Genomic DNA, 27,392 nt, shown 5'->3' with positions numbered 1-27,392 from the left:
AGCCGGGTGAGCGGGGCCGGCGGCGGCGGGAGGCCGGGCCGCGGCCGGGCGGCTCGGCCCGCCATGAGCAGGGCGCAGCTGACGCGGACGGGGATCCTGCGGATGGCGCTGGGCGGTGGCGCCGCCGACCCGCTGCTGCCGGCGGAGGGCGGCGGGGGCCGACGGGCGCCCTTCCTGCTGCGGGCGCTGCGCATCGCCGTGGTGGTCTGCCTCTACTGGTTCACCTCCATCGCCATGGTCTTCCTCAACAAGTACCTGCTGGACAGCCCCTCGCTGCGCCTCGACGCCCCCCTCTTCGTCACCTTCTTCCAGTGCGCCCTGACGGCCGCCCTCTGTCTCGGCCTCAGCTTGGGGGCGGCCTGCGGGCTCCCCTGCTCCGGCCTGCCCACTCTCCGCCTCGACCCTAAGGTGTCCCGCAGCGTCCTGCCCCTCTCCGCCGTCTTCATCGGCATGGTCACCTCCAACAACCTCTGCCTCAAGCACGTCGGCGTGGCCTTCTACAACGTGGGGCGCTCCCTCACCACCGTCTTCAACGTGCTGCTCTCCTACCTGCTCCTCAAGCAGACCACCTCCCTCTACGCCCTCCTGGCATGCGGAGTCATCATAGGTGAGGGGGAGCAGAAGGGGCTGCACCGATTCCGCAGCCAGCCCCAGAGAGACAGAGGTGGAGTGTCTTTCCCTTGGAGGTCATCCCCATATGTGTGGCAGCTTCCTGGTGAGGTGGGGTAGCTCAGGGCTCATGCCTTGCTCTGCCTCCGGCAACTTGCTTTGTATGTCTGGAGGATGTGGATAACTCATTAAGAGAGGAAATTACCCTTGACCATGGCTCCCTTTTTCCTTTGAGCAGTAAAACCTATCTGGCCCCTAATGATGCTTAACTTGCCTTACCTTTTTTCTTTTTCCCCGTACAGGCCATAAAACAGCAGGTGGCTTTCTTCCCGTTCCCAAGTGCTTGTTCATTATTAACTTTGGTAACAATAACGCTTATGTCATCACCACTGGGCCCATGCAATGGAGCTAGCCAATTCAGACAGGCTGAATGCATGTGATGAATGGTTGGCTGATGAAGCCAAATGTAAAACACCACTAGAAGATCTGGTTGCGTGGTTAGGATGTAGGGCCGAGCATTGACTGGCTTAACGGGGTTGCTTACAAGTCTTTAATTCCAAAGGCACTGGGAATGCCAAAAGCTACCTTCCACTCGGGGGTCACTTAGATGCCAAGAATGATGGAATGTTTATTTCAGTCTGGTTCCAGGTGAACCTGTGTTCACTTTGGTGCTTAGACAAGTAGATGGATTCAGGTGAAAATGAGAGAAATCTCATTTCCATAGAATAGGTGAACAGGAACAGAACTACTCTTTTTTTCCACCCAAGTGATGCAAGCAATTGCTTTAGCTAATCTTTTGTTTGGATACTGCCCAGGAATATGGTGTCTGCCAGCCTTACAGGGTTTCTCTAAGGCTCTGTCCCCCTGGCTCTGTCTCCTTTTGCTGTGAGAGCATTGACAGTATGCCTGGAGTAGCACAGCTGAGCATCCTCTGTGGCCTGACGCAAAGCCCTTCCTGTCAGTGCATTGAACCCTTTTGTATTTGGGCTTAGATTAAAGCATGTTGGTTACTTTGCAGGTAACTTGCCAGACCAACTCCAATGTGAAGCAGCTTATGAAAACGTGGTGCAGTTCTCCTTCAGTAGCTCATCTCCCCTTTTATGTTTTGCTTATGAGCTGGATAAGGAGACACAAAGCCTGTAGCTCCTGTTTTGGAGGTGGTTGAAGAGTTCATTACCCATCAGAGTTTAATGTGTTGAAGATACTGCACACAGTTTCTGCCTTGTGATCTTTTCTCAATCATGGTTCTTAATATTACATCCATGCATTTACTATCTTTCCCTCTTTTCTGACCTTTTCCTTCCTGTTAACAGGAAAGCCTGTGAGGCTTTTTTTCCCCAAAACCTTGAAGAATATTTTTCTACCCATGTATGAGTTTGCTGTCTTTTCAATTAAAAAACAATCATACAGTCACCCGAAAATTACCTATATGCAAAGACTAGCTGGAATAATAGTTTCTGAACTAGTGCTGCCTGCTCGGCATGGGAATTAGTCCTCTGAGATTGAATTAACCACACAGTAAATTACCTGCCCTCTTAAAATAAATTTTCCCAGGACACTAGTAGTGAACATTTTTGTGTTCACTTAATAGAAAGGGAAAATCCTTAAGCCTGTCCCTTTGTGATTGTGGTTGTTCAGTATAAAGTAGATGATGAATTTCTGACTATGTTTTGAGCCTTTCAGCAGTTTTTCAGGTGATGCCTGATTTGTTTGGTTGCAGGTGGCTTCTGGCTGGGCGTTGACCAGGAAGGAGCAGAGGGCACACTATCATGGACAGGTATATTCTTTGGGATCCTAGCAAGCCTGTGTGTATCTCTCAATGCCATCTACACCAAGAAGGTGCTGCCTGTGGTGGATGGCAGCATCTGGCGCCTGACCTTCTACAACAATGTCAATGCCTGTGTCCTGTTCTTCCCCCTCATGATGCTGCTGGGAGAGTTCCGCACGCTCTACCACTTTGACAAACTGGGGAGCCCCAGTTTTTGGGGTGTGATGACCCTGGGGGGAGTGTTTGGCTTTGCCATTGGGTATGTGACTGGACTTCAGATTAAGTTCACTAGCCCCCTCACCCACAATGTGTCTGGGACAGCCAAGGCCTGTGCCCAAACAGTGCTGGCTGTTATCTACTTTGAGGAAACAAAGAGCTTCCTGTGGTGGACAAGTAACTTGATGGTTTTGGGGGGCTCCTTTGCCTACACATGGGTGAAAGGACTGGAGATGAGAAAGGCGCAAGAGGATCCTAATGTCAAAAGCGGCGAAAGAAATGAGACTGGTGTGTAGGCAGCTCCTGCACTTCCATTTCTGTGCCTAGGGGGATAACCTTTGGTGCTCATTGCCTCCTGGGAGAAGAAGAGCAGGGATCAGGAAAAAATTCTCCTGCAAACTGTATGGGGAACTGTGTCAGGAACCGGAGCCAAAGACCTGACTGGATCATGTTTTATCCATGGGATCTCACCCCTATCAGAGTTGTGGAGAGCATGTGTTGTAGAGATCAATTGGGGTTTTTTGTGATTGTTTTTTAAAATGGATGTTGCTATTGACCTAATCTGGGAAATTTGCATCTGTGGGGTGTGGGTGGGTTCCTAGCAGACAAAGACTGGGGTGGGAGCTTTCTGTCGTTAGGGATCTAGAATTAGCTGAATGAATGCAGACTGAAGTTATAAAATCCTGAACCTCCAGGTAAGGAAGAGGCAAGTAGCCAGACTGTTTGGGCTTGACTCCAGTAAACTTCTGCTGTAAAAGGTTTTTGCAACAGCCATTCTTCCTGTTGCCCCATTCAGTGCAGAGGATGGAAATTCCTTCCCTTCTGGCTATGTACAAGTCTAAGCAACAGCAGTACCTCCAAGTCTTCTTTCCAGCGAGTCAGTATCACGTCCTTCTGAGGTTTTTTTCTGTGTTGCCCTACATCTGATATCTCAGTTTGGGGAAGCATACTAAGACTCAGGAATTAAACTTCTTACTCCCTCTCCACTGTGTCCCATGAGGGAGAGCAGGCTCCCTCCAGTGGACTTTGTCATGGAGGAACGAGCTTCGCCTCTGTCTCTCTCCATGTCGGGCAGAAGGGGAAAAGTTACTATGAAGTACTTGCTGCTGTAGGGTGGGGATCCCACTTCACGGAGTTCACAACACTTCTCCTCTTTACCCTCTGTGTAGGGGGGTAGATTTGTGTTTGAAAATGGGGTTGTTACTAATTAGGCTTGTTTCAGGAGACTTGTTCCATACATAGTTTGCATCTCCTCTGGTGTTTGCAGTTTGTCTTTTGACTTGTTCCTTTTAAACATCCCCGTGGCCAGCTCAGTGAATCCTTCAACTCAAAAAAAATCCTAGGTTTGCTCAATTGCATCAATTCCTTTGCTTGGAACTTGCTGCTGAAGAGTTAGTTCTGCAGAAATCTCTGCCCCCATATCTGATCCTGTGCAATACTCCGTGCTGCGATTTCTGATCCCACGGGTCAACAGCAACACCCTGTTGTGAGCTGTGATGTTGCACCGGCTTTCTAAATCCCTGGCCCCTTTAAACATAAGGAGTTATTTTGGATAGTGATCCTGGGCAATCCGTGCCATTGCTTCGTACCCTGCCCAATGGATACTACACGATGTACTGTGCCCCGTGAGTGATGTCTAGCCACGCCTACAGAAAAACACTCCATTTCTGCCCGGAATATGTTCCTGTTTAATTTGAGAGTGTGCCAGGTTTCATGACCACAGGTACCTTTTTGATGTAGGCAGCCATTGAGGGTCCTTGAAATATTTTTATTTTATTTTTAATGTTGCACGTACTGCACGGCGGCCGATCCTGCTGAAGGAAGTCGGGGGTGGCTCTCGGACTCCGCTGCGGGTGGGATCTCCCTTGCGGGGGTTTCGCGGCCGCTGGGGGGCAGCAGAGCGCTCCGGGTCCCCGCGCGCCCCGCCCAGCGTGCTGATTGGCTGCCGTGGCGCGCGCCAATCACGCGGCGGGGCGGGGCGGTGGCGGGCGGCGCGCGGTGGCCGCGGCGGCAGGAGTAGGCGGCGGCGATGGCGGCGGCCGCGCTGGGCCCCGCGCCGGCCCTGTGCCGCTCCGTGCACTGGTTCCGCCGCGGGCTGCGGCTCCACGACAACCCGGCGCTGCAGGAAGCGTTGCGGGACGCCACGTCCCTCCGCTGCATCTATATCCTCGACCCCTGGTTCGCCGCCTCCTCCGCCGTGGGCATCAACCGCTGGCGGTGAGTGGCGCCGGGCCTGCGGGCGGGACTGAGCGGGGTGGGAGCGGCGGGACCCGCGGCGGGGAGGGTCCCGCGGCACCGGGGCGTTCTGGGCGCGGCGTGAGCCGTGTCGGTCAGGCCGCATCAGCGGCGGGAGCAGCACCCGCTGACCTGCCTGGCCCGGCCCACGCACTGCTCCGCCGGCCCTCTCTGCAGGAGAGCGGCTCTGCCGTGCCCGCTTGGCCTCGCCGCGATGTTCACAGCGGTGCTGCCTGACTCGGTAGGAGGATGCCTTCAACTTTATGTAATGTCATTAGACTTTCTCCTTACCAGCTGGGTGAATGTATGACAGCACCCATGGGCATTTATCTTTGGGAGACGCTTTTCCCTAGATTTAGAAACAAGCGGAAAGAATCCTCAGCGCTGCGTGGCCTCTCCACGCCTCCCCTCTGCCCTATGGCTGCCGGGCACGCGTAGGCATGTGCGTAGGCAGCTGCGTTCCTTCTACCCCACAAATTTCTGTGGAAATACATATCGGCTGCTACTAAGAAGGTAGAGAGGAAGATATGTGTGGGCTTTTTCCCACTGTCTGCAAATGGAAAAATGTACGGCATGAATCGCGTGTGCAGAGAACAAGACCTCATGTACCTGTAGCCAGTAACATTACATAACGCTATTGTCTCAGGTCTCAGCTGCCTAAACATTTGGAAACCCAATCCAGGTAGAGACTCTCCGCTCGGCAAGACTCCCCTGAATACAAATGAGGCACATCTTCCCTCCCCTCACACTACCCCGAGACAGCCACCTGGCTAAAGATCCCTTGAGAGCCCTTTGAAATGTTATGTGGCTGTGAACTACGAAAACTGTAGTAACTGATTGCCTCTGCTGTGCACCTTAGCTTCATCTCAAGGAATGTGATTATATGAGTGATACCTATGCGTTTCTAAAACCCCACATTAGAGGATGGCTTAAAATTCTAAATGTGCGTATGTTACCTCAATATACACATTCAAATTACAGAAAATTGTGGATTCTGTTACAGATAAGTGTTCTAGGAGCCTGAACTGGTCTTTCGGTAGACCAGACATTCTGCGGGCAGCAGAAATGCCTTTCACGTGCTGCTGTTGTTGCTGACTGTCCCCATTTGGAAGAACCAAAGCACTGCCACAACAGATTAGTTCCTGATCTGTTTAATCCTTGTTTGTTTCTACCAGCATTGCGGAGGAAGGGAAGCAGTTAGTGGTCTTCTTTATGTTGTAGTCTTGGAATATATAAGCAAGTGAAATTTTTAAAATAATGTTTTCTTGGAGGTGTGTGCCAACTGCAGATGTCAGAAATAGCACCACTGGCTGTTGGGGAAAAATGTATCAGCAAGTTACTTACGTTGACTGAAGTTCAAAAAAGATGGCATGTGAAAGGTGGAGAAAAGTGTTGGACAGGTGTCAGTAAACACCCAAGGGTACTATGCTAACTAATTAGAGAACAAGAGTATATAACCAGAGGTTGAAATGGAAGTTTGGTTGGTTCCCATTGGGAGACTTGGCTTTGTTTTGCTAATTTTTTTTTAATGCAAATACTTGTATTCAGGGTTCTGTTCTCCAAAGGCAAAGGTTTGTGTTTTACCTAGTTCTCACAAATTTATCATATTGAAAATTATTTGTTATTTAACTGCACAGCATGTGTGAGCCATATAGGACTAATGCTTGATAAATTTTTAGAACACCTGGGAAAGTTGACATTCTCATTTAATAGATGGAATGTGGGCTAGGGGAGTGGTTTGTTTACCTGGACCTGGTTTTAGATGTTCTGCTTTTTGATAGAGGGTCCCTCTTTCCATGAACCCCATGTCTTTTTCTCCTTTGGGATGTGCAGAGGGAGCTTGTTCTATGTGGTAAGCTCAGTTCACACTATGGGCAGTGCAGCTGAGGAGAGAGGAAACCCCCACTTAATTGTAGCTTAGCTTTCCTTAGCTGTGTGTGGTCTTAAGGGAGCTGCTGCTGATACTCCTGTCTCGCAGATCACGCTGCAGAGTGATTGTGTAGGTGGGAGGACCTGTGTGACTGGGAAAGCAAAGATGATAACCTTTAATGTTTTATAGCTTAGTGGGGGATCAGTCAGACACACCGTTACCTGCAGAAAGCATTTACATGGGTCTTTAGATTTTTGGGGTGAGACGGAATAGATGAATGCCTTGGTATGCTCTCATCTATATGTCTTCATGGTGGAAGATGAATTGCAGTTCTCTTTGCAACTATTTTAAATACAGATGATTCTTGCCTCGGGAGATCCTGGTGCTCAGTCTTGTGCTGCTGATGAGGTAGGAGAGTACATTTCTCTGCTGTGACATGGCGTATTTGTAGCCAGAACTGTAAAACTTGCACAGTTCTTGCAGTATTTCATTATATTCCTTGGAGTAGTGCATTGACATTTTTCTACTTCATATGCAAAATCACTCCTTGCCCCAAAATCTATGAAAGAATATGCAGTAGGGAATTATATGGTTTATGCTTTTCTACGTCTCATAATGTGAAGAGAGCATCTGACAGGAGTGTTCTTCCAGCTCTGAGGGAGAACATGGGAGGGGGATTTCAGGAAGAAGAAAATCCTGGAAACCTCTTGCATCTGAACAAGCTGGCTGGTGCTGCAATCTTATAGCAGTTGTTAGACCAGGGATCAATATGAATTCTTGATTTTGGTTTCTAGTCTGAATTCCAGTTGGATTTGGTGATGCAGGTTTGCTGGAGTTCTGTGCAAATTCTCGTTTGCCTTTTAGCTGTAACCAGTCTGACTGACACTAACTGCTGTTGTTTCTTCTCTGCAGATTTCTACTCCAGTCCCTGGAAGATCTGGACAACAGTTTAAGGAAACTGAACTCTCGCTTGTTTGTTGTCAGAGGGCAGCCAACAGATGTCTTCCCAAGACTCTTTAAAGTAAGAGAATAGTTTTTTGGAGCATAGTGAAGAAAAATTGATGGCCTGGTGCTAAACTTGTTTTCACTCACTAATGACTGGAGATTCCTTTGGCATCTCTTTAGCTATAACTAATTCTTCACTGAAACAAACTTTTGTCTTTAACTACTACTAACTACTATCCATAAGGGCCAGCTTGGGAGCCAGGTCCACTCCTAACTCAGACTGGCAAAGAAATTTAGTAGTAGGGTGTAACCTAGTATCAAGGTTACAGGCTTCTGTATCCTTGTATCAAGCTCAGGCTTCTCTTTTGGATGGTGGTCTTGACCTTCATTACTGTAAGTCATCTCTCACATGGCTGCACTGTAACATACTGACTCTCTTGTGTTGAGAGCTTTTTCCCTACCGGTCATTTGCTTCCTGCAGTTTTTACTTGGGAAGACTGCTGTGTCCGTACACCTTTACGGACAACTGGAAAAGCACATTGATCTTTATGAATTGCAAATAGGACTTTGTGTTAAAATTTCAACATTCAGAAGCTGTTAGCTGACCTTCCTTTTCTTCTTCTTTTCAAGGATGCACTTCAGTCAGCTCAGCAGCAGAATATGGTTTGGGTCCAAGCTTCTTGCTGATGTACCATTTAGGATGTGGAATATGCAGTTACCTTGATGGTCATTGGTGGATTGGGGGATACATTTCTAAAGTGGTATGTCAGGGCTGCAGATGTCAGGGCTGACGAGAGCATCTCCTTGAATATCAAGGCTCCTCAAGCAGTATCATTCTTCTCTATCCTGCTCTAAGATTGTATTTCCAATGTCTTTGAAGCTATCTGACGGCGTCTTTGCTAGAGTGTCAAAACTAAATGAAAAAACACAGTTCCCAGTACTTGTACGAGTTGGGTTTGTCATGTGGACTGTGCTTTACATATGGTTGACAGAACTAGTGTCCCCAAAGCCTATTATAGACCAGTTGCTGAGAAGGAGATGTAAACTTGAATCTGTACCCTCATGCAGTAAATGGTTCTGATGTATATTTTCTGGAGGAGGGCAGTACTGGGGAGGGGAATTGCCCTATGCAGGTGAGAATGGGCACTGATACTTATTTTGGCTTCTGCATCTTAATACATGACACAAACTATGTGCTGCTTTTAGTCTTTTCAGAGTCTGGGTTATTTTTATCTTTTGATCTGCAAATAAGTTCTGGCTATTAGTAGTTCATGACCTCTTTATCTTAGTTCAGGCTATTCACGGGATAATTAAAACTTTGTTGGAGAAAAACGCTTGCTTTGGTTAAAGAACAAAAAGTAGTTGGCAGAGTCTGAGGTTTGGAGAGATGGTTGTGAAATCACCCAAATCTGCTTTTTGCTGTAGTCTGTTTTGTCTGGGGAGGTGAGTTGATGAGTATCTCAGGTGTGCTGTAACACAGCTGAAAAAAACAGAGGCAAGTTTATGCTATTACATGGTAAATCTATGACTTTCATGGGGATTCAGGCGTCTGCAGAGCTGCTGCACTGAACAGTGAATTAGCAGCAGCTCATGCCTTGCTGTCAGCTGTTGTGGAAGGAGAGTTATGTCACATGTGGTAATGCAGCACTTAGACCTAATATAATTTCTGCTCCTGCTACCAGTAGCTGAGCTACCTTGTTGCTAACAGTCTCCGCTAAGACACTATTGTGCATGGATATTGTGAAAAGTGTACTTGTTAGCAATGTGTTAACCTTTGCAGAAGTTTTTTTGTCTCACTCTCTCTGAACAAATGTCTGTAATTTTACCTCTTCTGTAAAAGTGTGTTGTTTGTTCACTGAAGTTTGCTCACAATCCCTTTGGTGTCTTTTGCCCCTACAGTTTTTCTTTGCTATAGGATAGATAAAAGAGAGAAGTTATTAGTCATACCTTTTCTTTTGTATATCTGCAGCAATTTACTGTCGTACAGCTAATGAGTTTTCTGGTTGGTTGTGCTCTGCTTCCTATGTACTACTGTATCACATAGAGCACTGGCCTTCTCAAAACTGTGGGAATACATGAATTTAAAGTTTTGGATGCTTACCTAAAATTTCTGTTAGCCTTACATGTTTTTTTTATTCCATTCTTTCAAGTAATATGTATTTCTTCAAGACTAAATCCATCTTTTTCAAGCCTTCCAGCTGATAATGTTTTTCTTATAAAAGAAGAGTTTAAAATGAAGCTGATAACTCACATAGGAGCAGGGCAGGGCCTGGAACATGTCAGTCTGACCCCTGCTGTGAGTTAGGGTGCTGTCATGTTCTTACTTAGAAAAATGAGTGGAGGACCTCTCTGAGATGTACATTCAGTGATACATAACTGGTTTATTTCTCTGTCCTTCCTAAAATTAATTTTAGGACTGGATCAGCAAGTTTAGAAAAGAATGGGACTTGTGCAGTTGTTTTCTGCTTCTGAATTCCCTTCCCCATCTTTGGCATTATTTTTAATGGTCTTCAGTAAACTAACCACAATTGTTCTTTTGCTTTGTTTCTGTTTTGGAGGTGGAAAAGTCTCCTGTATATACAGAGCTGACTTAGACTGTCTCACTTGGAGAATGTGGTTCGTATGTTCGCTGTGTGAGGGTTTCTTTAAGTGTCTATAGATTTCTTTGACTAAAGTGTTTGCTAAACAAATCTGTGGGCTGCTGCTCTGCTTGATGGATGTCTTGGGAGGGTCGCTGTGGAAACCGTGAAACCTTTTCTCATAGGATTCATTTTCTGAGGAAAACTAGGCCATAGACTTTGAGAACAATCTGTGCTCTAGAAAAACCTGGAAGAGGCTGAGTGCTATTTCATAAGGCCTATTCCATGTAATTTGTCAGGGATCTATTAATGGTATGAAGAACAGAATAGGTGCATGGCTTGACTAGGGTAAACTTCAGGGATTGGAATTATGTGATCTTTAAGGTTGCTTCCAACCCAAACCATCCTATGATTCTACAATTCTAAAATAGCTCCGAAAAGGCAGGACTTTACCTTAAATCTGAATCACAGTATCATACTCTACTGTGCAGACCATAAAGGTTCACTCAGTTGCCATCCTATGTCTTGCATTTCCTACAACCTGTTTCTTGCTCTTTGGGTTGGACACTGATTCCCCAAGATGTCATGTCTTTAAAGAGACATTGGGAAAAATTTAGAATGTATTGGTTTTACTTCATGATAGTTTCCACATAAAAATACAGGGTTTTGAGTGGAACGTGTCTTGAAAGAGTTGTCTGAAATGCGTTCTCTGCAAATGCTGGAACAGGATGGTAGGGTTACTTTGGGATAGCATATGCAACAAAACAAGGTGTTTCTAGGATTGGGGACTGAGCTGAGACCTAAGTGATAATAGAGGAGACCTCAACCTCCTCTCACGTGTTAAACCTGACATTTTGCAAATTTGCGTAGCAGATGTGGTGTTTGCTAGAGCTGATAAAATTGTTGAGTCTTTGGTTATCTCAAATCCAGACTGCTGTTCCTCACAGTAACACACTCTAAGCTTCCAGGACTTAACACTGTTCAGGAATTCTGAAATCCATGTTTGTAATTGTGCTGATTAGAAAGGGTCTTCTGTTTGACAGCTGGGTGTATTGTGCTTTTTGCAGGAATGGGGAGTCACTCGTCTCACCTTTGAATACGACTCGGAGCCATTTGGAAAGGAGAGGGATGCAGCTATCGTCAAACTGGCCAAGGAGGCTGGTGTGGAGGTGGTGATAGAGAACTCCCACACCCTCTACGACTTGGACAGGTATGGGGAGAGCAAGGGCAGAGGTGCTGTCTGGGCTAGGCTGGGATTGTCGTGTCTGGGAAGACTTCAGTCTCCTCCATTACACTGATCACTATCATCCTGTGTGAGCCTAGAAGGATTACTCTGTGCACTCGCACTTTTGATTAGAACACGTCAAAGTGCTCACAGTGACGTTAATGTACAGACAGGTGTTGCCTCAAGCTTATTAAACTCTGCACTTGACTGTCATTTAATTTGCTCAGCTGTGTCCGATTGATTGCTCTCCTTGAGCATGTCCTCACTGTATGGACTGCTTTCTTTTGCTTCATTGTAATAAAGATAGTTGACCTGTTGTCTCAAACAGGCTATGAAGGCAGGGCTTTTAATTCATGGATGTGCCAGGACAACTGGAAGAAGTAAAATAAGGTAGATTGGAACAAACTTACCTTATTCTAAAACCTGAATGCCTTGTCTTTGTTGTGTATTTGCTATGAAGGAACTTTGTTTTGATGTTGAGTTTTGTATATTTACTTATTATATCTCTCTCTATATATGTGATTTTAAGCAGTGGAGACAGTCTTTCAGCTAAGACTCTGAGGTGTGCTTGATTTCAATGATGCACTATTCTTACAGGTTACCTACTTTTTTTCTTTTCCTTTTTTTTCTAAACTTTTTTTTTATTAGACTTGTGCCAGTAATGCTGAATTTGGATTTTCTCCTATAAATCTTTAACATCCATAACTTCTCATGGGAAGAAGCTTTGCAGTTAGCATATGCCATGTGGGAATGTTTGTCTTTGGAGCGAGGAGTATTCTTCTTAAACCTGTTTCATGAGCAGATGCTGCTTTCTAATTTTTATTTACCAGTATTTATTATATCCTCACCCCTTCAATGTCAATGGGCCTCACATTCCTTATGTCATCTTTGTGTTTTCCAAGATGGAGAGTCCTAGTTTTAAGTTTTCAGGTGGAATCTGTTCTATATCTCATAAGCTTTGTCACTTTTCTTTGTACTTCTGGGTATTTCTAGAGATGGAGAGCAGTGGTGAAAACTGTGACTAGTGTGCAAAATGTAGGAGCGACATGGATTTTTAGAGTGCTGTGATGTTTCCTGTCTTCTTCTAATAGTCCTTCTCCTAATAATAGCATTATTTTTGCTTTTTCTGAGTGCTGCTGAACACTGAACTGATGTCTTGGGGCTTCCTTCCAGAATGGTCATAGCTATTTGAGGGGCTGCTACAGTATAAATAAGTTTAGGATTGCATAGCTATGCATGTAGAGAAACAGCATGACCAAAACTGCATTTCATTTGGTATTTTTGTCAGCTGGTCATGTGGTGTGTAGGGAAGTTTTTAAGTTGTCTTTTACCTTTTGCTATCCCAGATAGCTTATTGCATTAGTAAGCTTTATCATCATGTTCTTTTTTGTCCCTTCCCAGATATTTTTAAAAAAATTTTGAGCAGCACAAGCCCCAGCTCATCCCTGTGTAGGATTCCTCTTCCTGTTGGAAAAATGGATTCCTGCTTTATCCTGTATCTCAGTTTTCTGTCTGCATGGACTTTTTCCTTTATCCTGAATCACTGTGGTTTTTAAAAAAATTTTCAGTGAGGGATCTAGTCAGATGGCTTCTCAAAATCCATGTAGGATATTTCAACTGAATCTCCCTTGCCTCAAGCTCAAATGTCACTAATAGATTTTTAGGCACAACTTCCCTTTACCAAGCCCAAATTAACCCCCCAGCATATTGCATATACCCATGCATTCACTGTTTCCATTAGTATTTCCTACCCATCTGCCTAATGCTCATAGCAGACTCTATTCATTCCTCCCTCTGATGCCCCTGAAACACTTTTAAAATCTGGAGCTGTATTTGCTTTTTTTTTCCCCCTTGCAGTATTCGGACAGTTTTATGGTACATTCCGCAGCTATCAGTTTGTGTATTTCATGATGCCCTTTACAGTTCCCAGGTGAATATTTGCTGGTCGTGGGAAGCTTTTGCTGTTCAAGCATAATTTGTTTTGTGGCACTGATCTCCCAGTCTGTGATCACATCTGATACATTTCTTTTAAAAAAATCAAGATTCATAACCTTTGTAGATACCTCCATAGTGAATACACTTGCAAAAGTAAATGCAGAGGGTTTTGCTGTGCTGTTACATTCTCTGCTTTTTGTAATGACTTGATCACCTCTTGGCTCCATAAATATCCTGAAGTGTCTGTAAAGGGCATTTTTTTATTTTTTTTTTTACTATTTAAGCTTTTTTCAAAAGGTTTCTCAAACTTTCATTTGGGTTGGAAGGTGCAAAGGAGGCTGTGGGTTTTAATTTAACCTACCAGGTTGGGGAGTTCTATCTTTATCTTCATTTTTCTGAAGGATTCTGCCTTCTATTGTCTTTGCTCTTATTATTCTTTAATTGCTTTGACTCCTGTGATCTTTCTGAAATGTTTTTTCATGGTTTGTGTGCAATCGTTGAATTTTTTTCCCCCAAAATCATTACCTCTCAGTGATCTGCATCTCAGCTTGTTCTTTTTGCTTAGCACACTTTCTTACTTTTTTTTATGCATTTCCCTTATTGAAAGCAAAGTCATTATGGTATTGTTGCTCCTGGAAAGTTGTTAAATTGATGCATGGCAAAGTCACAGTTAGTGCAGGCAAGTGATAACTAACATTTTCAACTATACCTTTGCACAGCCTAAGACCAAATAATGAATTGCCTCTCCTTGTGGGTTCTTCATTAGCTGTTCCATGGAGAAGTCCTTTATGGCGACTAGAAAATGGGGTTTTGGCAGCTGATGGGGTGTGGCAGGTACCCAGTCTGTGTGGACACAGTTGAAGTCTCCAGTTACACTGACATTTCTTCGTTCTTGGCATCTCTGAGATTTCTCAGCAGATGGTAATACAGTTCTGATACTGTATTTCTCCTGGAAGCCTCATAGTGTATCACCCTCCAGCTGTGTTACCGTATTCTAAGTCACAGTATGTGTTCTCCCTCTGCTCACCCTAATGTTTTTCCTGCATAGTTAGCTGGGAATAATAGTACCTGGTAGTAGCATCCTACTTCTCATCTTTCTTTAATCAGATTTCCAACAAGATTGTTAGCCTGGTTTTAAGCAATTTAGACTAATCTTCCACAGCTACATACATGATTCCAGCAGTTCTCCCCTTGCCCTCCCCTGACACAGTGCCTGGCCAGGGAGGCGGCAGGCAGGGCTGCAGCACTTTGGGACCACTTCCACCAGCTCCTTTTAAACATTTACCAAGAGCCTGTGCAGTTAACTTCTGAATTTGACCAGTTGTACCCAGCGGGAAGATTGCAACGTGCCCCTTGTTGGCACTGCCAGCATAGCTGTGTGATTATCAGAGCATCTTTCCCCTGCTCTCCTCAAAACAAAGAGAGGGCTATAGAAACTCAATATCAGTGCTGGAGAATACTCCTGAGAAAATCTGGGAATTCCCAGTCAAGATTAGCGATGCTCAGGTTGTAGAAGTTAGACAGAAAAGATAATCTCTTGGTTGTTATCCTAGCCTGCTCAAAGTCTTTACTTGGCAATTATTCTGTCTGACAGCTTCCAGCTGACAGATTGTTTTGTCTCTTCTCTGGATCTGCCTATTTTCTCCTTAGGATCTAAATCCTTTGTAGTGTGCTCATTGATGGTCAGCACTGTGGTTTCCATAATCCCAGGCAGGCCTGAGTTATTCTGAGGGAGTGGTTTAGGTCAGAAAAAAACATTGTGATCTTGTATGTTTGTAGCATGCATCCAGAAGCAGCTTTTCCTCAAATGCCCTAGCCTAAGGCTGAAATATTAGTTAAACATATTTTAATAGAAGCACATCCTAACCAAGCACTGGAGAAGCATGCACACCTTGGTGGTTCTGCAGTTCAGTACACTATTGTAAAAAGATGGGTTATTTCCATCTGAGAAGTTCAAGTCAAACTTGTGCCTGCCAGATCTTGTTATCCTCTCCTTTCTTGCATGGTGCTCTGCTGTCAGGTGTTTTCTCCCAGTACAGATACCCAACCTGTCATCAGGTCACATCTTTCATCTGCTCACTATGTGTCTGCAGAAGTTGAATTGTTTGTACTTTGTTCAGCATCTGTTGGATGGATGTATCTGTTGCTTATCTCTCCATACCTTCTTCGAATCTGTAGAAATACCCCTTGTCTTATGTACACGTAGCCCTACATGAGCTCTGTGGAGCAGGGAATTAGATCAGAACAATTGCATAAGCTGGCAAGGCTAACTAAATAGTCCGCGTGAATTGGTAGTGGGGTGCGTTGAGCAGCCTGCTTGCCGAGTGCTGGCAGCCAGCTCTTCCTCATGCAAGGAAGCAGGGAGTATATTCAGTCTCTTGCCAGAACCTGGCCCTGTTATTTGTAAGTGAGCTGAGGTTTCAGGTTTCTGAGGCAAACAGCTTTCCCTGTCCCCTTAGCCATCCTGCTGTGGCACTTCTGTGGAGGTGCAAGTCAGAAGCTGATACCTGTGAGGGTGTGCATTCTAGTCTGCAGACGCTCTGCTGTCACAGGTGACTGACTGTAGGATACCTTATAATCATAGCAGTGCTGGAACTGTGGTTGCTCAGGTTTTGGTTGCCTGCTTTCTTGAGTTAAAGTGTGACTGTGTGACTGACGGTGAAAAAGACCCTCATAACTTCTGGTACCGAGGTACTACTGTCAGGTGGTGCTGGGCAGTATAGTGCTAGTTTGGTAGCACAGCGATTTCGTGTGCTCACTAAGGTTAGGTTCTGTGTGATCAATACAGTGATTCTGCTCTTCTCTGTTCCACTTCAAGAAAACTAGAAAAAAATTGCCACATGCTGTCTGTGGATTGCGCTCAGGGAGATGGATGAAATGGGAGTATTAAATCCTGGGGAGGGATCTCCCTTTTTTTTCACTGGTGAAAGTCCTGTGAGGTTATATGGCCTGGATTAGAAGGACAATGTGAGGAAGGAAAGGCCTCCTGCTTGAGGAGCTTCCTGTACAAATCTTTGTACAGAAGGCTGAACAGCACTACAATACCCAGTATGTGTGGTATAATAATCCATTATTGTGCAATACCAAATATTCAATACTGCTTTTCATGGCAGTATTGTGAGAGGTCCAGGTTTTGTGTGTTGTGCCAGTGAAATGTGCAACTTGTCCTAGTCCTATTTAGAAGATTTGTGTCCCAGATCCAGTAACTCTGTTTAGGAATTCAGGAGCTGTACTAGGTAACTTCACTCATATTCACTATCTTGATGATGTCACATACAGACACTGGCATCCTGCTAGTCACAGTGATTTGCTCCAAGTAGCTAGCTGACCACAAAAGTTTTAGCTGTGGATCTAGGATGTGGTGTGGTGGTCTGGATCTCGGATTGAGCTGCAGCCTCAGCAGATCTGTGGAAGAGGACTGAAAACAGAGGCATTTTGAAAGAAGTAGCTTCCCTGCCCCCATCCCAAGCACCTCAGGGCAGACACAGTGCAGCTTTGTCACCTTTTCTCTTCCAAGCTCTGAATTCCTGTGGAAACAAGTGAGCCTCTCTACAGTGCTGTAACTGGAAATGCTTCACTTCTCTTCCAGTGACAACATTGATTTTCTGGGGATCTTTGGCTGGTCCTGTTTGGCAGCTCCAGGGCTCAAAGCAAACCACAGAGAAGATAGTGGTGGGTAGTATTCATGAGAGTTCTGTTATTTCTTGCCATCTCTGGGATGTTACACGGAGACAGCCAAAAAGTGCATATGGGAAAGCAGAGGAGATGCACTCTGGTGTGGTGATGTAGGACAGGATGTATTGGCTGCAAGGCAAATACAAACAAATACACCAGCCAGAGCGGGGCAGAGTGCTGTGGCCATGTTTATAACCCGGCACTAAAATTGTACAGTGCTTTGTACTCTTTGCACATCCCGATAGCCCTCCCTCCCACCCTCCATGCCCTGTTCGTTAGAGTCTTTTATCTTCTCCCAGTGTTTACAACTTGAAAGCAGAAACACGGGAGGAAACTACAGGTGGCTTCATTTTTAATCTCTGCCACCGTGCTGCCTGTGGGGAAGCTCCCCTTCCCTCGGTGTGGTGTCTGCGGGGTCACTGCGGCGCACACGTGCGGGAGCGCCCGCGGCCGGCGTGTCGCTCCGCCCAGCTACACGTGCGGCAACGGGGGAAGGGACGGCACATGGCGTCCGCCGGAACACTCGGCTTTAAGCCTGGCCCCTTGCATAAGCTGTTGATTGTAATGGGTGGGGAAAGCTGCTGTGCTTCAGCTCCTGTGTGAGCTGTGAGGTTGGCTGCCTCAGCTTTATGTAATGCTGGCGATCCCTGTACTGTCTGCTTTGCTGTTAACTCCTTCCTCTCCCTGCAGGAGAGGGGTTAAAAATGGCATCTTTCAGCCTGGGGAAGCTTACCTTGCCCGGGGAAGCTTACCTTGCCCAGGGGACTTCTCAAAGCTCTCTGTCCCAGGAAAAATTAAACTGCATGGCCCCAGCAGGCTGTGGATGCTTAGTGAAGTAGAGGAATGAGGAACCGTGACTTTCTCTTTCTGTAGCATGATCTGATATAGGTGAATAGCATGACATGGGGCTGCTGTGACCTTATGGCATGGGGGAGGATGGTGATTTCCCTAATCACAGGGAGAGAGGAATGATGCAAACTGGGATTTGCCTCATCTGAGATAGGTGAAGGAGGGGTCACTAATAGGCTAGGTCCTCTGTGTCAGACAAGGAGGAAGTAAGGTCAGAATCAGGTTAGGATATCACAAGGTGTCAGGGAAATAGATGCAGGTCTAGGATTTGCCATCTTGGGGAGACAGACAGGCAGTAATCAAATTGAGATTTCATACAGGGGTCTGATTAGGAGCTCTGGGAGAGAGGTATGATGCAAAGTCTGAATTCAGCTGGAGCTGTTTTGAGGTTTTTTCCTATGGAGATGAGTAAGTATGTGCAGTGTTTTGTTTTCTGATGTATTTTGGGATCTTGTTTGTTTGGTTTTAGTATCCCTTTGAAGAATGCATCAAGTGAAAGGTAGGTCTATAAGGATTTTTGTATCCAAAGTAAAAGGCTATCCAGAGCAGAGATAGCAGGGTAAGTTTGCATGTCATTTCCTTGTGTATTCTGTGTTAGTGAGGCTGTGTGGTTTCACTGTGCTTATTTTATCTCCAGAATAATTGAGCTGAATGGCCACAAGCCACCGCTCACCTACAAGCGCTTCCAGGCCATCATTAGCCGTATGGAGCTCCCCAAGAAGCCAGTGAGCACTGTAATAAGTCAGCAGATGGAGACGTGTAAAGTGGACATCCAGGAAAACCATGATGATGTTTATGGGGTCCCATCGCTGGAAGAGCTGGGTATGTATCAAGAGCGAAGGCAAGGATTAACTGCCAGCTGAAACAGGATCTACTGAAGCTGTTTCCGATGGCTGGCACATGTTCTCACCTAACGTGGGCTACCTCTAGCCATAGAAGCAGGCTAATGTTTTTAGTGAGTGCTGGACCTTGTGGTGTCCCTTGCACTGCTGTCAATGCCCAGCATCCCTCTTAGCATTGCTCTGAAGCGCTCTGCATCTGTCCTTATGTTCTCTGCTATACTGAGCATGTAACCCACTGTATCAGTATCTCATGTCCTCACCAGCTGCTTTCCTCCTACTGCCATCTCAGACACATTGTGTAACAGACCCGAAGAGGTAAACTATGTAACAGGCTTAGATAATTTCATTCAGTTATTGCCAAGCAGCACCAATTTGGGAGCTTAGCAAGACAAAAAATATTACAGAAGCTTCTTTCACTCCTCTCGCTATGCCTTATGGTCCTGTGTTTTCCTTGGAGAAGGAGAATGAATGGCTAAGGCATGGGGAATGCAAAACCTACAGGAAAGTGAATCTAAATGCACGGGAAGAAAGGATTAATGCAGAATATTGTCTGTGTGTCTGTGACTGGAGGCTCCATACCAGCTATATAGGAAATATCACTTTGTACCTTAAGGCGCAATTTCAACAGGCGTTGTAGGAGTGTGGGGCTTCACAACAGGAGTATCTTCAGAGCCACAGTCCTGGGTTGATCCACTTGCTTTATTGCCTGGCCTAATGTGAAACTGCCTGTAACCTTACACTGCTCTGCTTGCTGCCAGGGGAAGCTCCTCTGTCAGCTCAGGAGACTGCATTATTGCTTCACTCTTTGCAGCGGTTCTTTAGCACTAATCCAGTGCCTTCCCCAGCACCAGCTTTCAGCAGAATAGGAGCCTCACCAGGAGCAGCCAGGCTGTCTAGTGAGCTGCAGATGTCAACAGGTATTTTGTGAGGCAGAGTTGTGGAGCAGATGTTCCATTGCCAGCTACTCTGGCCTTTGAAGCAGAGCCCTATGGGTAGTACTGACACACCAGAGAGACTGCTGGCAGTGAACAATGGGGGAAGTCACACTAAGGCTGCTTGAAGTACTGCAGGGAGAGGCCCTTGTAGTGCAGTGTCATGAGCGGGCGCTCCCCATATTCCATATGATTTGCCTGCTGTACAAAGATTAGAGCAGCAAGTAAGCCACGTTAGTCAACTGTAATATGTAGTGTCTTGCTGTTATTAATGCTTAATCCAATATCTATACCCTTTGTCTAGGCGTGGCTTCAAATCTTACAAAGTTCTTTCTCTCAGGCTTTCCTACAGATGGTCTTGCCCCTGCAGTTTGGCAAGGAGGAGAGACGGAAGCTTTGGCGCGGCTGGATAAACACTTGGAAAGAAAGGTAGCCCCTGTTATTTAAGTGGCAATTCCTGCAGACTGTGCCTCCAAATGAAAAATTTAGAGGGTTGCCCATTACTCTGTTCCCTGCTCTTCCTAGCAGTGGTCATAGCGTTTGCCTCTGAAAAGGAATGTTTGGTATTTTTGGAGTACATCTGTGATCTTGGTTTGTGTGTGGAGCAGGGAGCTCCTGGGCTTCCTCAGACCCAAAGAATTAGAGCTGTATATCATTAATGCTGCTGTTTGAAGCAGAGAGGATTCTTTTCCTTGTTTTTACCTCTCAGTTTCCTTTAGAGGAGTGCAAACTTGGAAACTCTCCTGTAAGTTGTTCAGTCCCTGCTACACACTGCACACCATCTCTTTTTATCTTTAGTTGAGGTATTAGTGCGAGTATATGCTTAGAAAAGAATGCCTTCCCCTTGTCCTTTAGCCTGTTAATAGGTTGTCTCACTGACTGGCATTCCTTGAGCCCCTTGCTGAAATAATCCATTTTTTTTCAATATGTTCTTGATTATAATGCATAAGGCAAACAATTTCAAAGTAATGAGAGGTGACCCACCTGCAGAGGCATGGCTCAGTTTTAACCAGTTTGTACTTCTTTAATGCTGAGTGGCTTGGTGGTAGTTGTGAAAATCAAAGCATAAATACTTGCGCTGAAGGGGGACTAAACTTTCAACATAATGCTCCTCAAAAAGGTCTGAATTTCCCTGATTTTCTTCTTTAGTGTGTGAAATGAGATAGATATACCTGGACATAAACAGTTGTATTATCTTGTATCCCTAGGAACTGTCAGGGTTATTAGCTCCTACATGCAAAGCTAATTTAATCCTTTTCTTTGCCAAAATAACTAACTGGTTTAAATCGTGGAGGAAAAGGTTTGCATTTCTTGAATGGGGTGTGGGGGTTGGGATTGCCCACTAGAGATCTCTCCCAGCAGTGATTGGAAGTGAATAGAAGAGACTGTGCTGTCAGACCTGAGTGATCTCACCACCTGCACAGAGGCCTGCCCTTAACAGTGTCCCACAAATACATGGGGGTTTTGGCTGATTTCTCCTGAATCTATCTAGGCATGGGTTGCAAATTACGAAAGACCAAGGATGAACGCCAATTCATTGCTGGCCAGCCCTACAGGACTCAGTCCCTACCTGCGTTTTGGCTGCTTGTCCTGCCGCTTGTTTTACTATCGTCTCTGGGAGCTGTATAAGAAGGTAAGACAAAAGAGACGTGGAGAGCAGGCTGGGTTTGAGAATATATGTAGCGTGATGCTGGTTCCCAGACAGTGCCAGAACAGGTACAAAAGTTCCAGTTGCCTTCCTCATGTTTGACTATTGGGCTGAGCTTGTTGCTATTACAGAAGAGGCTCTTGGGTGAGAAAAAGAGATTCTCCTGTAAATACTCAAGCAAACCTTAAATCTGCTGGTACCTGGTTCTTCAGTCTGGACTTCTGCGTTACGAGCCATGTAGAGCCTTTTACTGTTAGTTTTGCGTAATTCTGGTCACTTGTCAGTGTACTGAGTGAACCAAAACCAGTGCTCCGACTTAACCACCTAGGAGTGGTAAGGAGTAAGGAGTGATCTGGTAAGGAGTGATCTATAGTTGAGCTCCTTTATTGCAACTGACTTGGGAAATGTGTATAAATGCTTAGGTGGCTTATGGCTCAGCTGCATGAAGCCAGTCCTCCTGTGCTTGTGAATACCCTTGTTCCCTCCTCCACAGGTGAAGCGGAACAGCACGCCCCCCCTCTCTCTGTACGGACAGCTTCTGTGGAGGGAGTTTTTCTACACAGCAGCCACCAACAACCCGAAGTTTGATCGCATGGAGGGGAATCCCATCTGCATACAAATTCCCTGGGACAGGAACCCTGAAGCCTTGGCAAAGTGGGCAGAGGGCAAGACAGGCTTCCCTTGGATAGATGCAATCATGACCCAACTGAGACAAGAAGGATGGATCCACCATCTGGCTAGGCATGCGGTGGCCTGCTTCCTGACCAGGGGTGACCTCTGGATCAGCTGGGAGTCAGGAGTCAGGGTGAGTCCTGGCATTTTCAGATATTTGCAGGAGACCAAAAGGAAAACAAAATCTCCCTGGCGTTCGCTGCAAGGATGGGCACACAGGTATGGCTTTTGCTTCATGTGTAAAAGGTGCATGGAAGAGAGGATTTGCTAGCAGGCTCTTGGCCAGCCAACAACCTGACTTCTTTCTGCCTTCTACTGTGAGGTTCTGACAGTATCACAAGCCTTGAGTAACCATAACTAAATGTGTGTGGGACCCACTGGTAAATATGGACTAGGGTTTTGGGGGCTTTTTTGGTTTTTTGGGGTTTTTTTTTGGTAAAAATTCTCTCAGTCCATCTGTTTTCTTTGCAAGTTTAATGCCACTTCTTAACCGGACCTTTTTCCTCATTGTGTAATCCATCACCGTGCCGGTCAGGGAACGCTCCATGACTGTGAAATCTGAGTCTAGAGTCTCTCAAGGAAAGAGGTAAAAGACCCTCCTCTTGGGCCATCTGAAGGGACAGACAGCTTGAAACCTCCCCAGTGTACATACTGCCCTACATAAAAAGTGGAGGCAGGGGTATCTAGTCACGAAGCTGACAAAGCAGAGCATAATTGAAAGTGCTGCTTAAGGTGCAGCATCTATGCATGGATGTGAGTGAGTTATTGCTGAAACCTTTCTGCCTCTCGGTGATAGTGTGCTCTGGGATCTTCAGAGGGGTTCTTCCATCTTGCTTTGGTGCACGTTCTTCTGTGCAGCATCCTCTCCTTCCCACGGTCGGTGCTTTGCACTTGTTATGCCTGCCAGGCTAGGATCAATACCCAAAGCTTGCTGCAGCACTAGGTAGTGATTTAGTCTGTAGCTGCATGAGAGATAAGCCAGCACTTTATCAGTGTGAGCAGACCATGTTTCCGTACGTGAAAATGTCAGGAAGTGAGATATATTGACCAACCAACTGCCTTCAGCCAGCAGATCGCCTCTTTGCTGCCGCTCTGTTCTCATAGCTCAGTGCCTGCCATTTGAAATAGCATCTTGGCTCCTACTGCCACGAAGTCCTGTCTGGGGAAGGTCTCAGTGCCTTTTCCTCCAATTGCTGCAGGTCTTTGACGAACTATTGCTGGATGCAGATTTCAGTGTAAACGCAGGCAGCTGGATGTGGCTTTCGTGCAGCGCATTCTTCCAACAGTTCTTCCACTGTTACTGTCCTGTGGGCTTCGGACGTCGCACAGACCCCAGTGGTGACTATGTTAAGTAAGTGATATGACTGCAGCTTCCTTGTTGCTGGATCTGTGAGCCCAAGTCACTCAGTGGCTGACAGGTGCATGGTGCGTTCTGTGAATTGTGTGTGCTATGTTGCTTTTTACTTGTGTTGCAGGAGGTATCTGCCCAAACTAAAAGGTTTCCCCTCACGATATATCTATGAACCGTGGAATGCTCCAGAGTCTGTGCAGAAGGCAGCCAAGTGCATCATTGGGGTGGACTACCCCAAACCCATGGTGAACCACGCAGAGACCAGCCGACTGAACATTGAGCGCATGAAGCAGATCTACCAGCAGCTGTCACGCTATCGGGGCCTCTGTAAGTACCAACAATTGCAAAAGTTTGTGTCTAATGCAAGATAAAATGCTGGGAGGAAAGGTCATGATTTAAAATAGATAGCACTTGTCTCTCTGGCCAGTCCTTGCAAGAGAAAGCAGTCCCTGCCAAATCTGCTCAATTTGTTTCCAGGGAGAGAGCTCTATTGAGCTGCTGGACAGCTAAGAGGAGTAGAGTTTGATTAGTTTTGAGAGCTGCTTATAGCGAGTCACCATCTATATACCACCAGTGGTCCATTCTTCACTTTGGAAGAAAACCTAGGTAGTGCATCCTAAATAAATATGCTGCTGGATCACAGGATGTGTCTGTGGTCAGCACTGGGTGAGCGCAGCTCTGAACTCCTGCTTTGGGATATGGATGTGCTGTTTGGTGATCACAAAGGTGTTCCCATGTGAAAGGCTTGTCCCACCCCAGGTGTGTTTTGTTTCTTACTGTAATATCCTCTTGCTGTTTGCTAGGTTTACTGGCATCAGTCCCTTCATGTGTGGAAGATCTTAGTGGCCCGGTTACAGACACGGCTTCAGGGCAGGGCTGCAGCACCAGTACAGGTGAGTTGGAGTTATTTGTGTGCTTTTGAGTTTCCTGTTGACTTAAAAGTTATAGGCAGGAGAAGATGATCCTTTTCTAATAGGAAGAGGGTGTATAGCTAGGAAAATATAGATCACATTCACATTCCTTTCAACTTTCTTCAGAAGTCCCCAGTGAACCTTCATTTCTAAAAGGGCTGAAGAATAAGAGTTCATTAAAGTTACTCTTTTACTACCTGTATGGGATCATATGCAGCCACTTAAGGGAGAAGTGCAGATCACTGTAGGGCTAATCAGGTAAAATTAAGCTGTTCTCTGTCAAAAAGGATGCTTTTATGTTTATTCTGGGGGACTTCATTCTGCTTTTAACAAAGCATTTTTTAAAAGTTTCCAAGGAGCCTATGGCAACACATCTCTGTGCTTGTGGACTGCACAGTCTTCTTTCTCCCAGCCTTGTGGCAGATTAGGCCAGGGTGTACGTGTGAGGCCACCTAAAGGCAGGGGAACTGTTTCAATGACTCTTCTTCATCTGCAGTGGTGAGGCTATCGCAAGCAGACCAGGCTTCTCCAAAACGCAAACATGAGGGAGCAGAAGAGCCATGCACTGAAGAACTGTACAAACGAGCTAAAGTGACAGGTCTCCCTGCTTCAGAGATCCCTGGCAAGAGTTTATGATTGTGAGTAGTTCCTAGTGTGATCTGGCTTAAACTACCTCGTTCTGGAAGCTAACAAGGCTCAATCTTATTTGCTCGCTGCATTGTAATGAACTAAGTGAACTTCTTGTAGAGGGATGTGGCTCCTAACTGTATTTCCATAACCCTATAATTTGGCAGTGGTCTGCCCACTGGTTGTTTTGCATGATAAGCTGTTAGCTCAGTTGTCCGGGGGAGAGCAGTGCCCTGCTGCTGGAGCAGGCATGGAGCACAGTTGTGGGTTTGCTCTTGTGAAGCTGCTTCTCCTTCCACAGAGTGGGTTTGCAGCCAGGTTTGCCCATGTGGTGAGGGTATGGGCTAGAGGAGGGGAACAATCGGGTTCAGTCATCTGCCTCCAATGCTCCAGATCCCAGGAGGGAAAGAGCTGGTCACATGTTTTGGCAATTTTTCAGTATGAGAGAGGAGGTCAAGGCAAACTGTCTCTTCTGCTTTCTCCTACAGCCAGCGACGAGCACCCTACCAGTGAAGAGGGAGAGTGCTGAAGAGGTGACCAGAAGAGTAGAGAGTGCTGCCACAGAGGGACTGGAACTTGTGATCTGCAACAGAAAATCTGGGGTCTCATATAACTGTGTAATTCCAGTAGCTGCCGCAGAAGGGCACTGCATTACTTATGCTTGGGAATATTTGGCTTTCTGACCTCCAAAAAGCCAAATATGTCTCTTCTCAGCCATGCCCCAAATCTGCCCACATTTAAGGGAGCAAGAGCCTTCTGTCAACTTGTTCACTCGCAGGTGTATCTTTATTTTCTGACTGTGGCTTAGTGCATGTGACTTGATGCACTGATGTAGGAATCAGCATCTGCGTGTCTCACAAATAGTGAACATCCATTCTCATCAATACTACTAGGCAGTGATGTGTGCTGATTAATTCAAATCATAGTAGGTGTTGAGAAGGAAACTGCTACAATGTCAAAAATAGAGTACCCATCCTACGAGAGAACAAGGAAATCTTGGTATTTCTTTGGTTAGGCTAGGCTGATGTCAGAATGCTTTCTGAGTAAATCAAGGTAGTGCTTCTATACGATGGAAACAAAATGAAGGTCAACTGTAGCACAGGAACAGATACAAACTTACACTTAAAAGGCTCTTAAAACTTTCCTGCAAAAGAACCTTGCTGCTGCAAGGTGAGCCATAGCGCTGTTGCCTGGAATGGGCAGCTTCAGAGGTTTGACATCTGGGGAAGAGGCACTCTGAGAGAAAAGGAATTCTGCAGAGAATAAGATCATGCCTTGATATGAACGAAGCAGTGTCTCAGATTAGGTGTGGTCCAAATAATAAGGGAGCTACACCTGAGCCCAGCACTCTACAGCATTTCCTTCCCTGAATGAGTGCTCTCTCAAATGAAGTGACCTATGTCTGGTGTGTAGACTGTGGAGTGCCTCATACTGATAGAGGATGTATTACACATCAGCTCCTTGAAGTGAGTCTTCCTCAAGTCAGAGTCCAGTGTCCATTCTGTGTGCCCATTCTGTTTGCTCTTTTCTGTATTGGCATCTGTGTTTTGAGTTTCTACACAGTATACTCCTGTACCTCTTGCCCTGCACGCTGCGCCTCCTTGCCATTTGCATTCACGCTGGTGCTTTGTAGCCTAGTGGAACGACTGCGTAGCTTTCCTGGCTCTTAACCATACACTCCTTGCCCAGTCCTCTTACATGTCACTCCAGCACAGTGCTGGCAGAGCACCTCTGCCTGTCACCAAAAGCACAAGGGAGGGTAGTACTGCAGAAGATTCTCTCTTGTGGCTGTTTTCAAGAAGGAATTAGGTTGAGTAGCTAGTCCTGTGCAATGGGCTGCTGTTGGCACAGTTTTCATTTGCTGTCCAAAACCTTTTATCCGTGCCTGGCACAGATAGTGTGGGGCTATATGTGAGCTTATGCAACTACCAGCTTGGGGAGTATAGGATTTGTCTCCCATTCTGACTGGGATAATCAGATTCAGTTTTGAAGCCCATGTTTGAACCCAGAGCGATAGGGCTGTGAATTGAAACTGACTCAAATGTATCTGAGAAACCTGAAATGGTTGAATTGAATCTGTGAGTAAATTTATTGAATAGCTGAATAACCTTTCCTTCCCACTCCCTGAGGCATTGACCCTGTATTCTTTTTCCCAAGGGAATCCACTGGGCAGACTGAACAAGTAAACAAAGAGTCACTTTTCCTAACCTTACTTTATTCTAGACTACTATTCATAGCCTGCCTGGTGGATAGCCCTGTCATCAGCAGGTTTTGTCCCTTTCAGTCTGACCCAGATATTACTCCCACTGTCTTGGGAGTAGAAAGGTATAAAGAAAAAGAGATACTCCCCCACCCTCATCTTCTGCTGCAGAGAGAAGAAAGGGGAAAGACATGAACTTTGTACACTTAGGTTACAGAAATTGTGACTTTTGTCATTTGGAGAGTTTCATGCTTAGGCAATGGTCTGTAAATACAACTTTTTATAAATGTCTTTAACCCCCTC

The 27,392-nt window shown here is 45.8% G+C and overlaps 2 protein-coding genes across 3 annotated transcripts; both read left to right on the top strand.

Moving 5' to 3' along the window:
* SLC35C1 (solute carrier family 35 member C1) lies at positions 1-3,850 on the top strand. Its single transcript, XM_027706139.1, has 2 exons — positions 1-607; positions 2,330-3,850. The coding sequence occupies exons 1-2, from the start codon at positions 64-66 to the stop codon at positions 2,887-2,889; spliced, it is 1,104 nt and encodes a 367-aa protein (XP_027561940.1). The 5' UTR covers positions 1-63; the 3' UTR covers positions 2,890-3,850.
* Positions 2,330-27,392, top strand: CRY2 (cryptochrome circadian regulator 2). 2 transcript variants are annotated; one of them, XM_027706126.1, is made up of 12 exons: positions 2,330-2,386; positions 7,611-7,719; positions 11,290-11,432; positions 18,544-18,728; positions 20,021-20,109; positions 21,173-21,313; positions 21,822-22,133; positions 23,200-23,351; positions 23,476-23,678; positions 24,155-24,244; positions 24,759-24,900; positions 25,378-27,392. In XM_027706126.1, exons 1-11 carry the CDS (start codon positions 2,379-2,381, stop codon positions 24,896-24,898), a joined length of 1,572 nt encoding a protein of 523 aa, XP_027561927.1. In that variant the 5' UTR covers positions 2,330-2,378; the 3' UTR covers positions 24,899-24,900; positions 25,378-27,392. The 2 variants fall into 2 exon arrangements, with proteins under 2 accessions (XP_027561927.1, XP_027561919.1); XM_027706118.1 differs by lacking the exon at positions 2,330-2,386 and adding an exon at positions 4,615-4,810.

Source organism: Neopelma chrysocephalum, unplaced genomic scaffold, assembly GCF_003984885.1.
Source record: "Neopelma chrysocephalum unplaced genomic scaffold, ASM398488v2 Primary Assembly neopelma1_24, whole genome shotgun sequence".
Taxonomy (NCBI): domain Eukaryota; kingdom Metazoa; phylum Chordata; class Aves; order Passeriformes; family Pipridae; genus Neopelma; species Neopelma chrysocephalum.
This window is presented reverse-complemented; position numbering and strand designations above follow the sequence as displayed.

Bases quoted from the DNA above. Each gene is read 5' to 3' on its own strand.
- SLC35C1 (XM_027706139.1), top strand. From the start codon at position 64: ATGAGCAGGGCGCAGCTGACGCGGACGGGGATCCTGCGGATGGCGCTG. The intron at 608-2,329 runs GTGAGGGGGAGC...GTTTGGTTGCAG, and splicing joins GGCATGCGGAGTCATCATAG to GTGGCTTCTGGCTGGGCGTT.
- CRY2 (XM_027706118.1), top strand. From the start codon at position 4,623: ATGGCGGCGGCCGCGCTGGGCCCCGCGCCGGCCCTGTGCCGCTCCGTG. The intron at 7,720-11,289 runs GTAAGAGAATAG...TGCTTTTTGCAG, and splicing joins TCTTCCCAAGACTCTTTAAA to GAATGGGGAGTCACTCGTCT. The intron at 23,679-24,154 runs GTAAGTACCAAC...GCTGTTTGCTAG, and splicing joins GTCACGCTATCGGGGCCTCT to GTTTACTGGCATCAGTCCCT.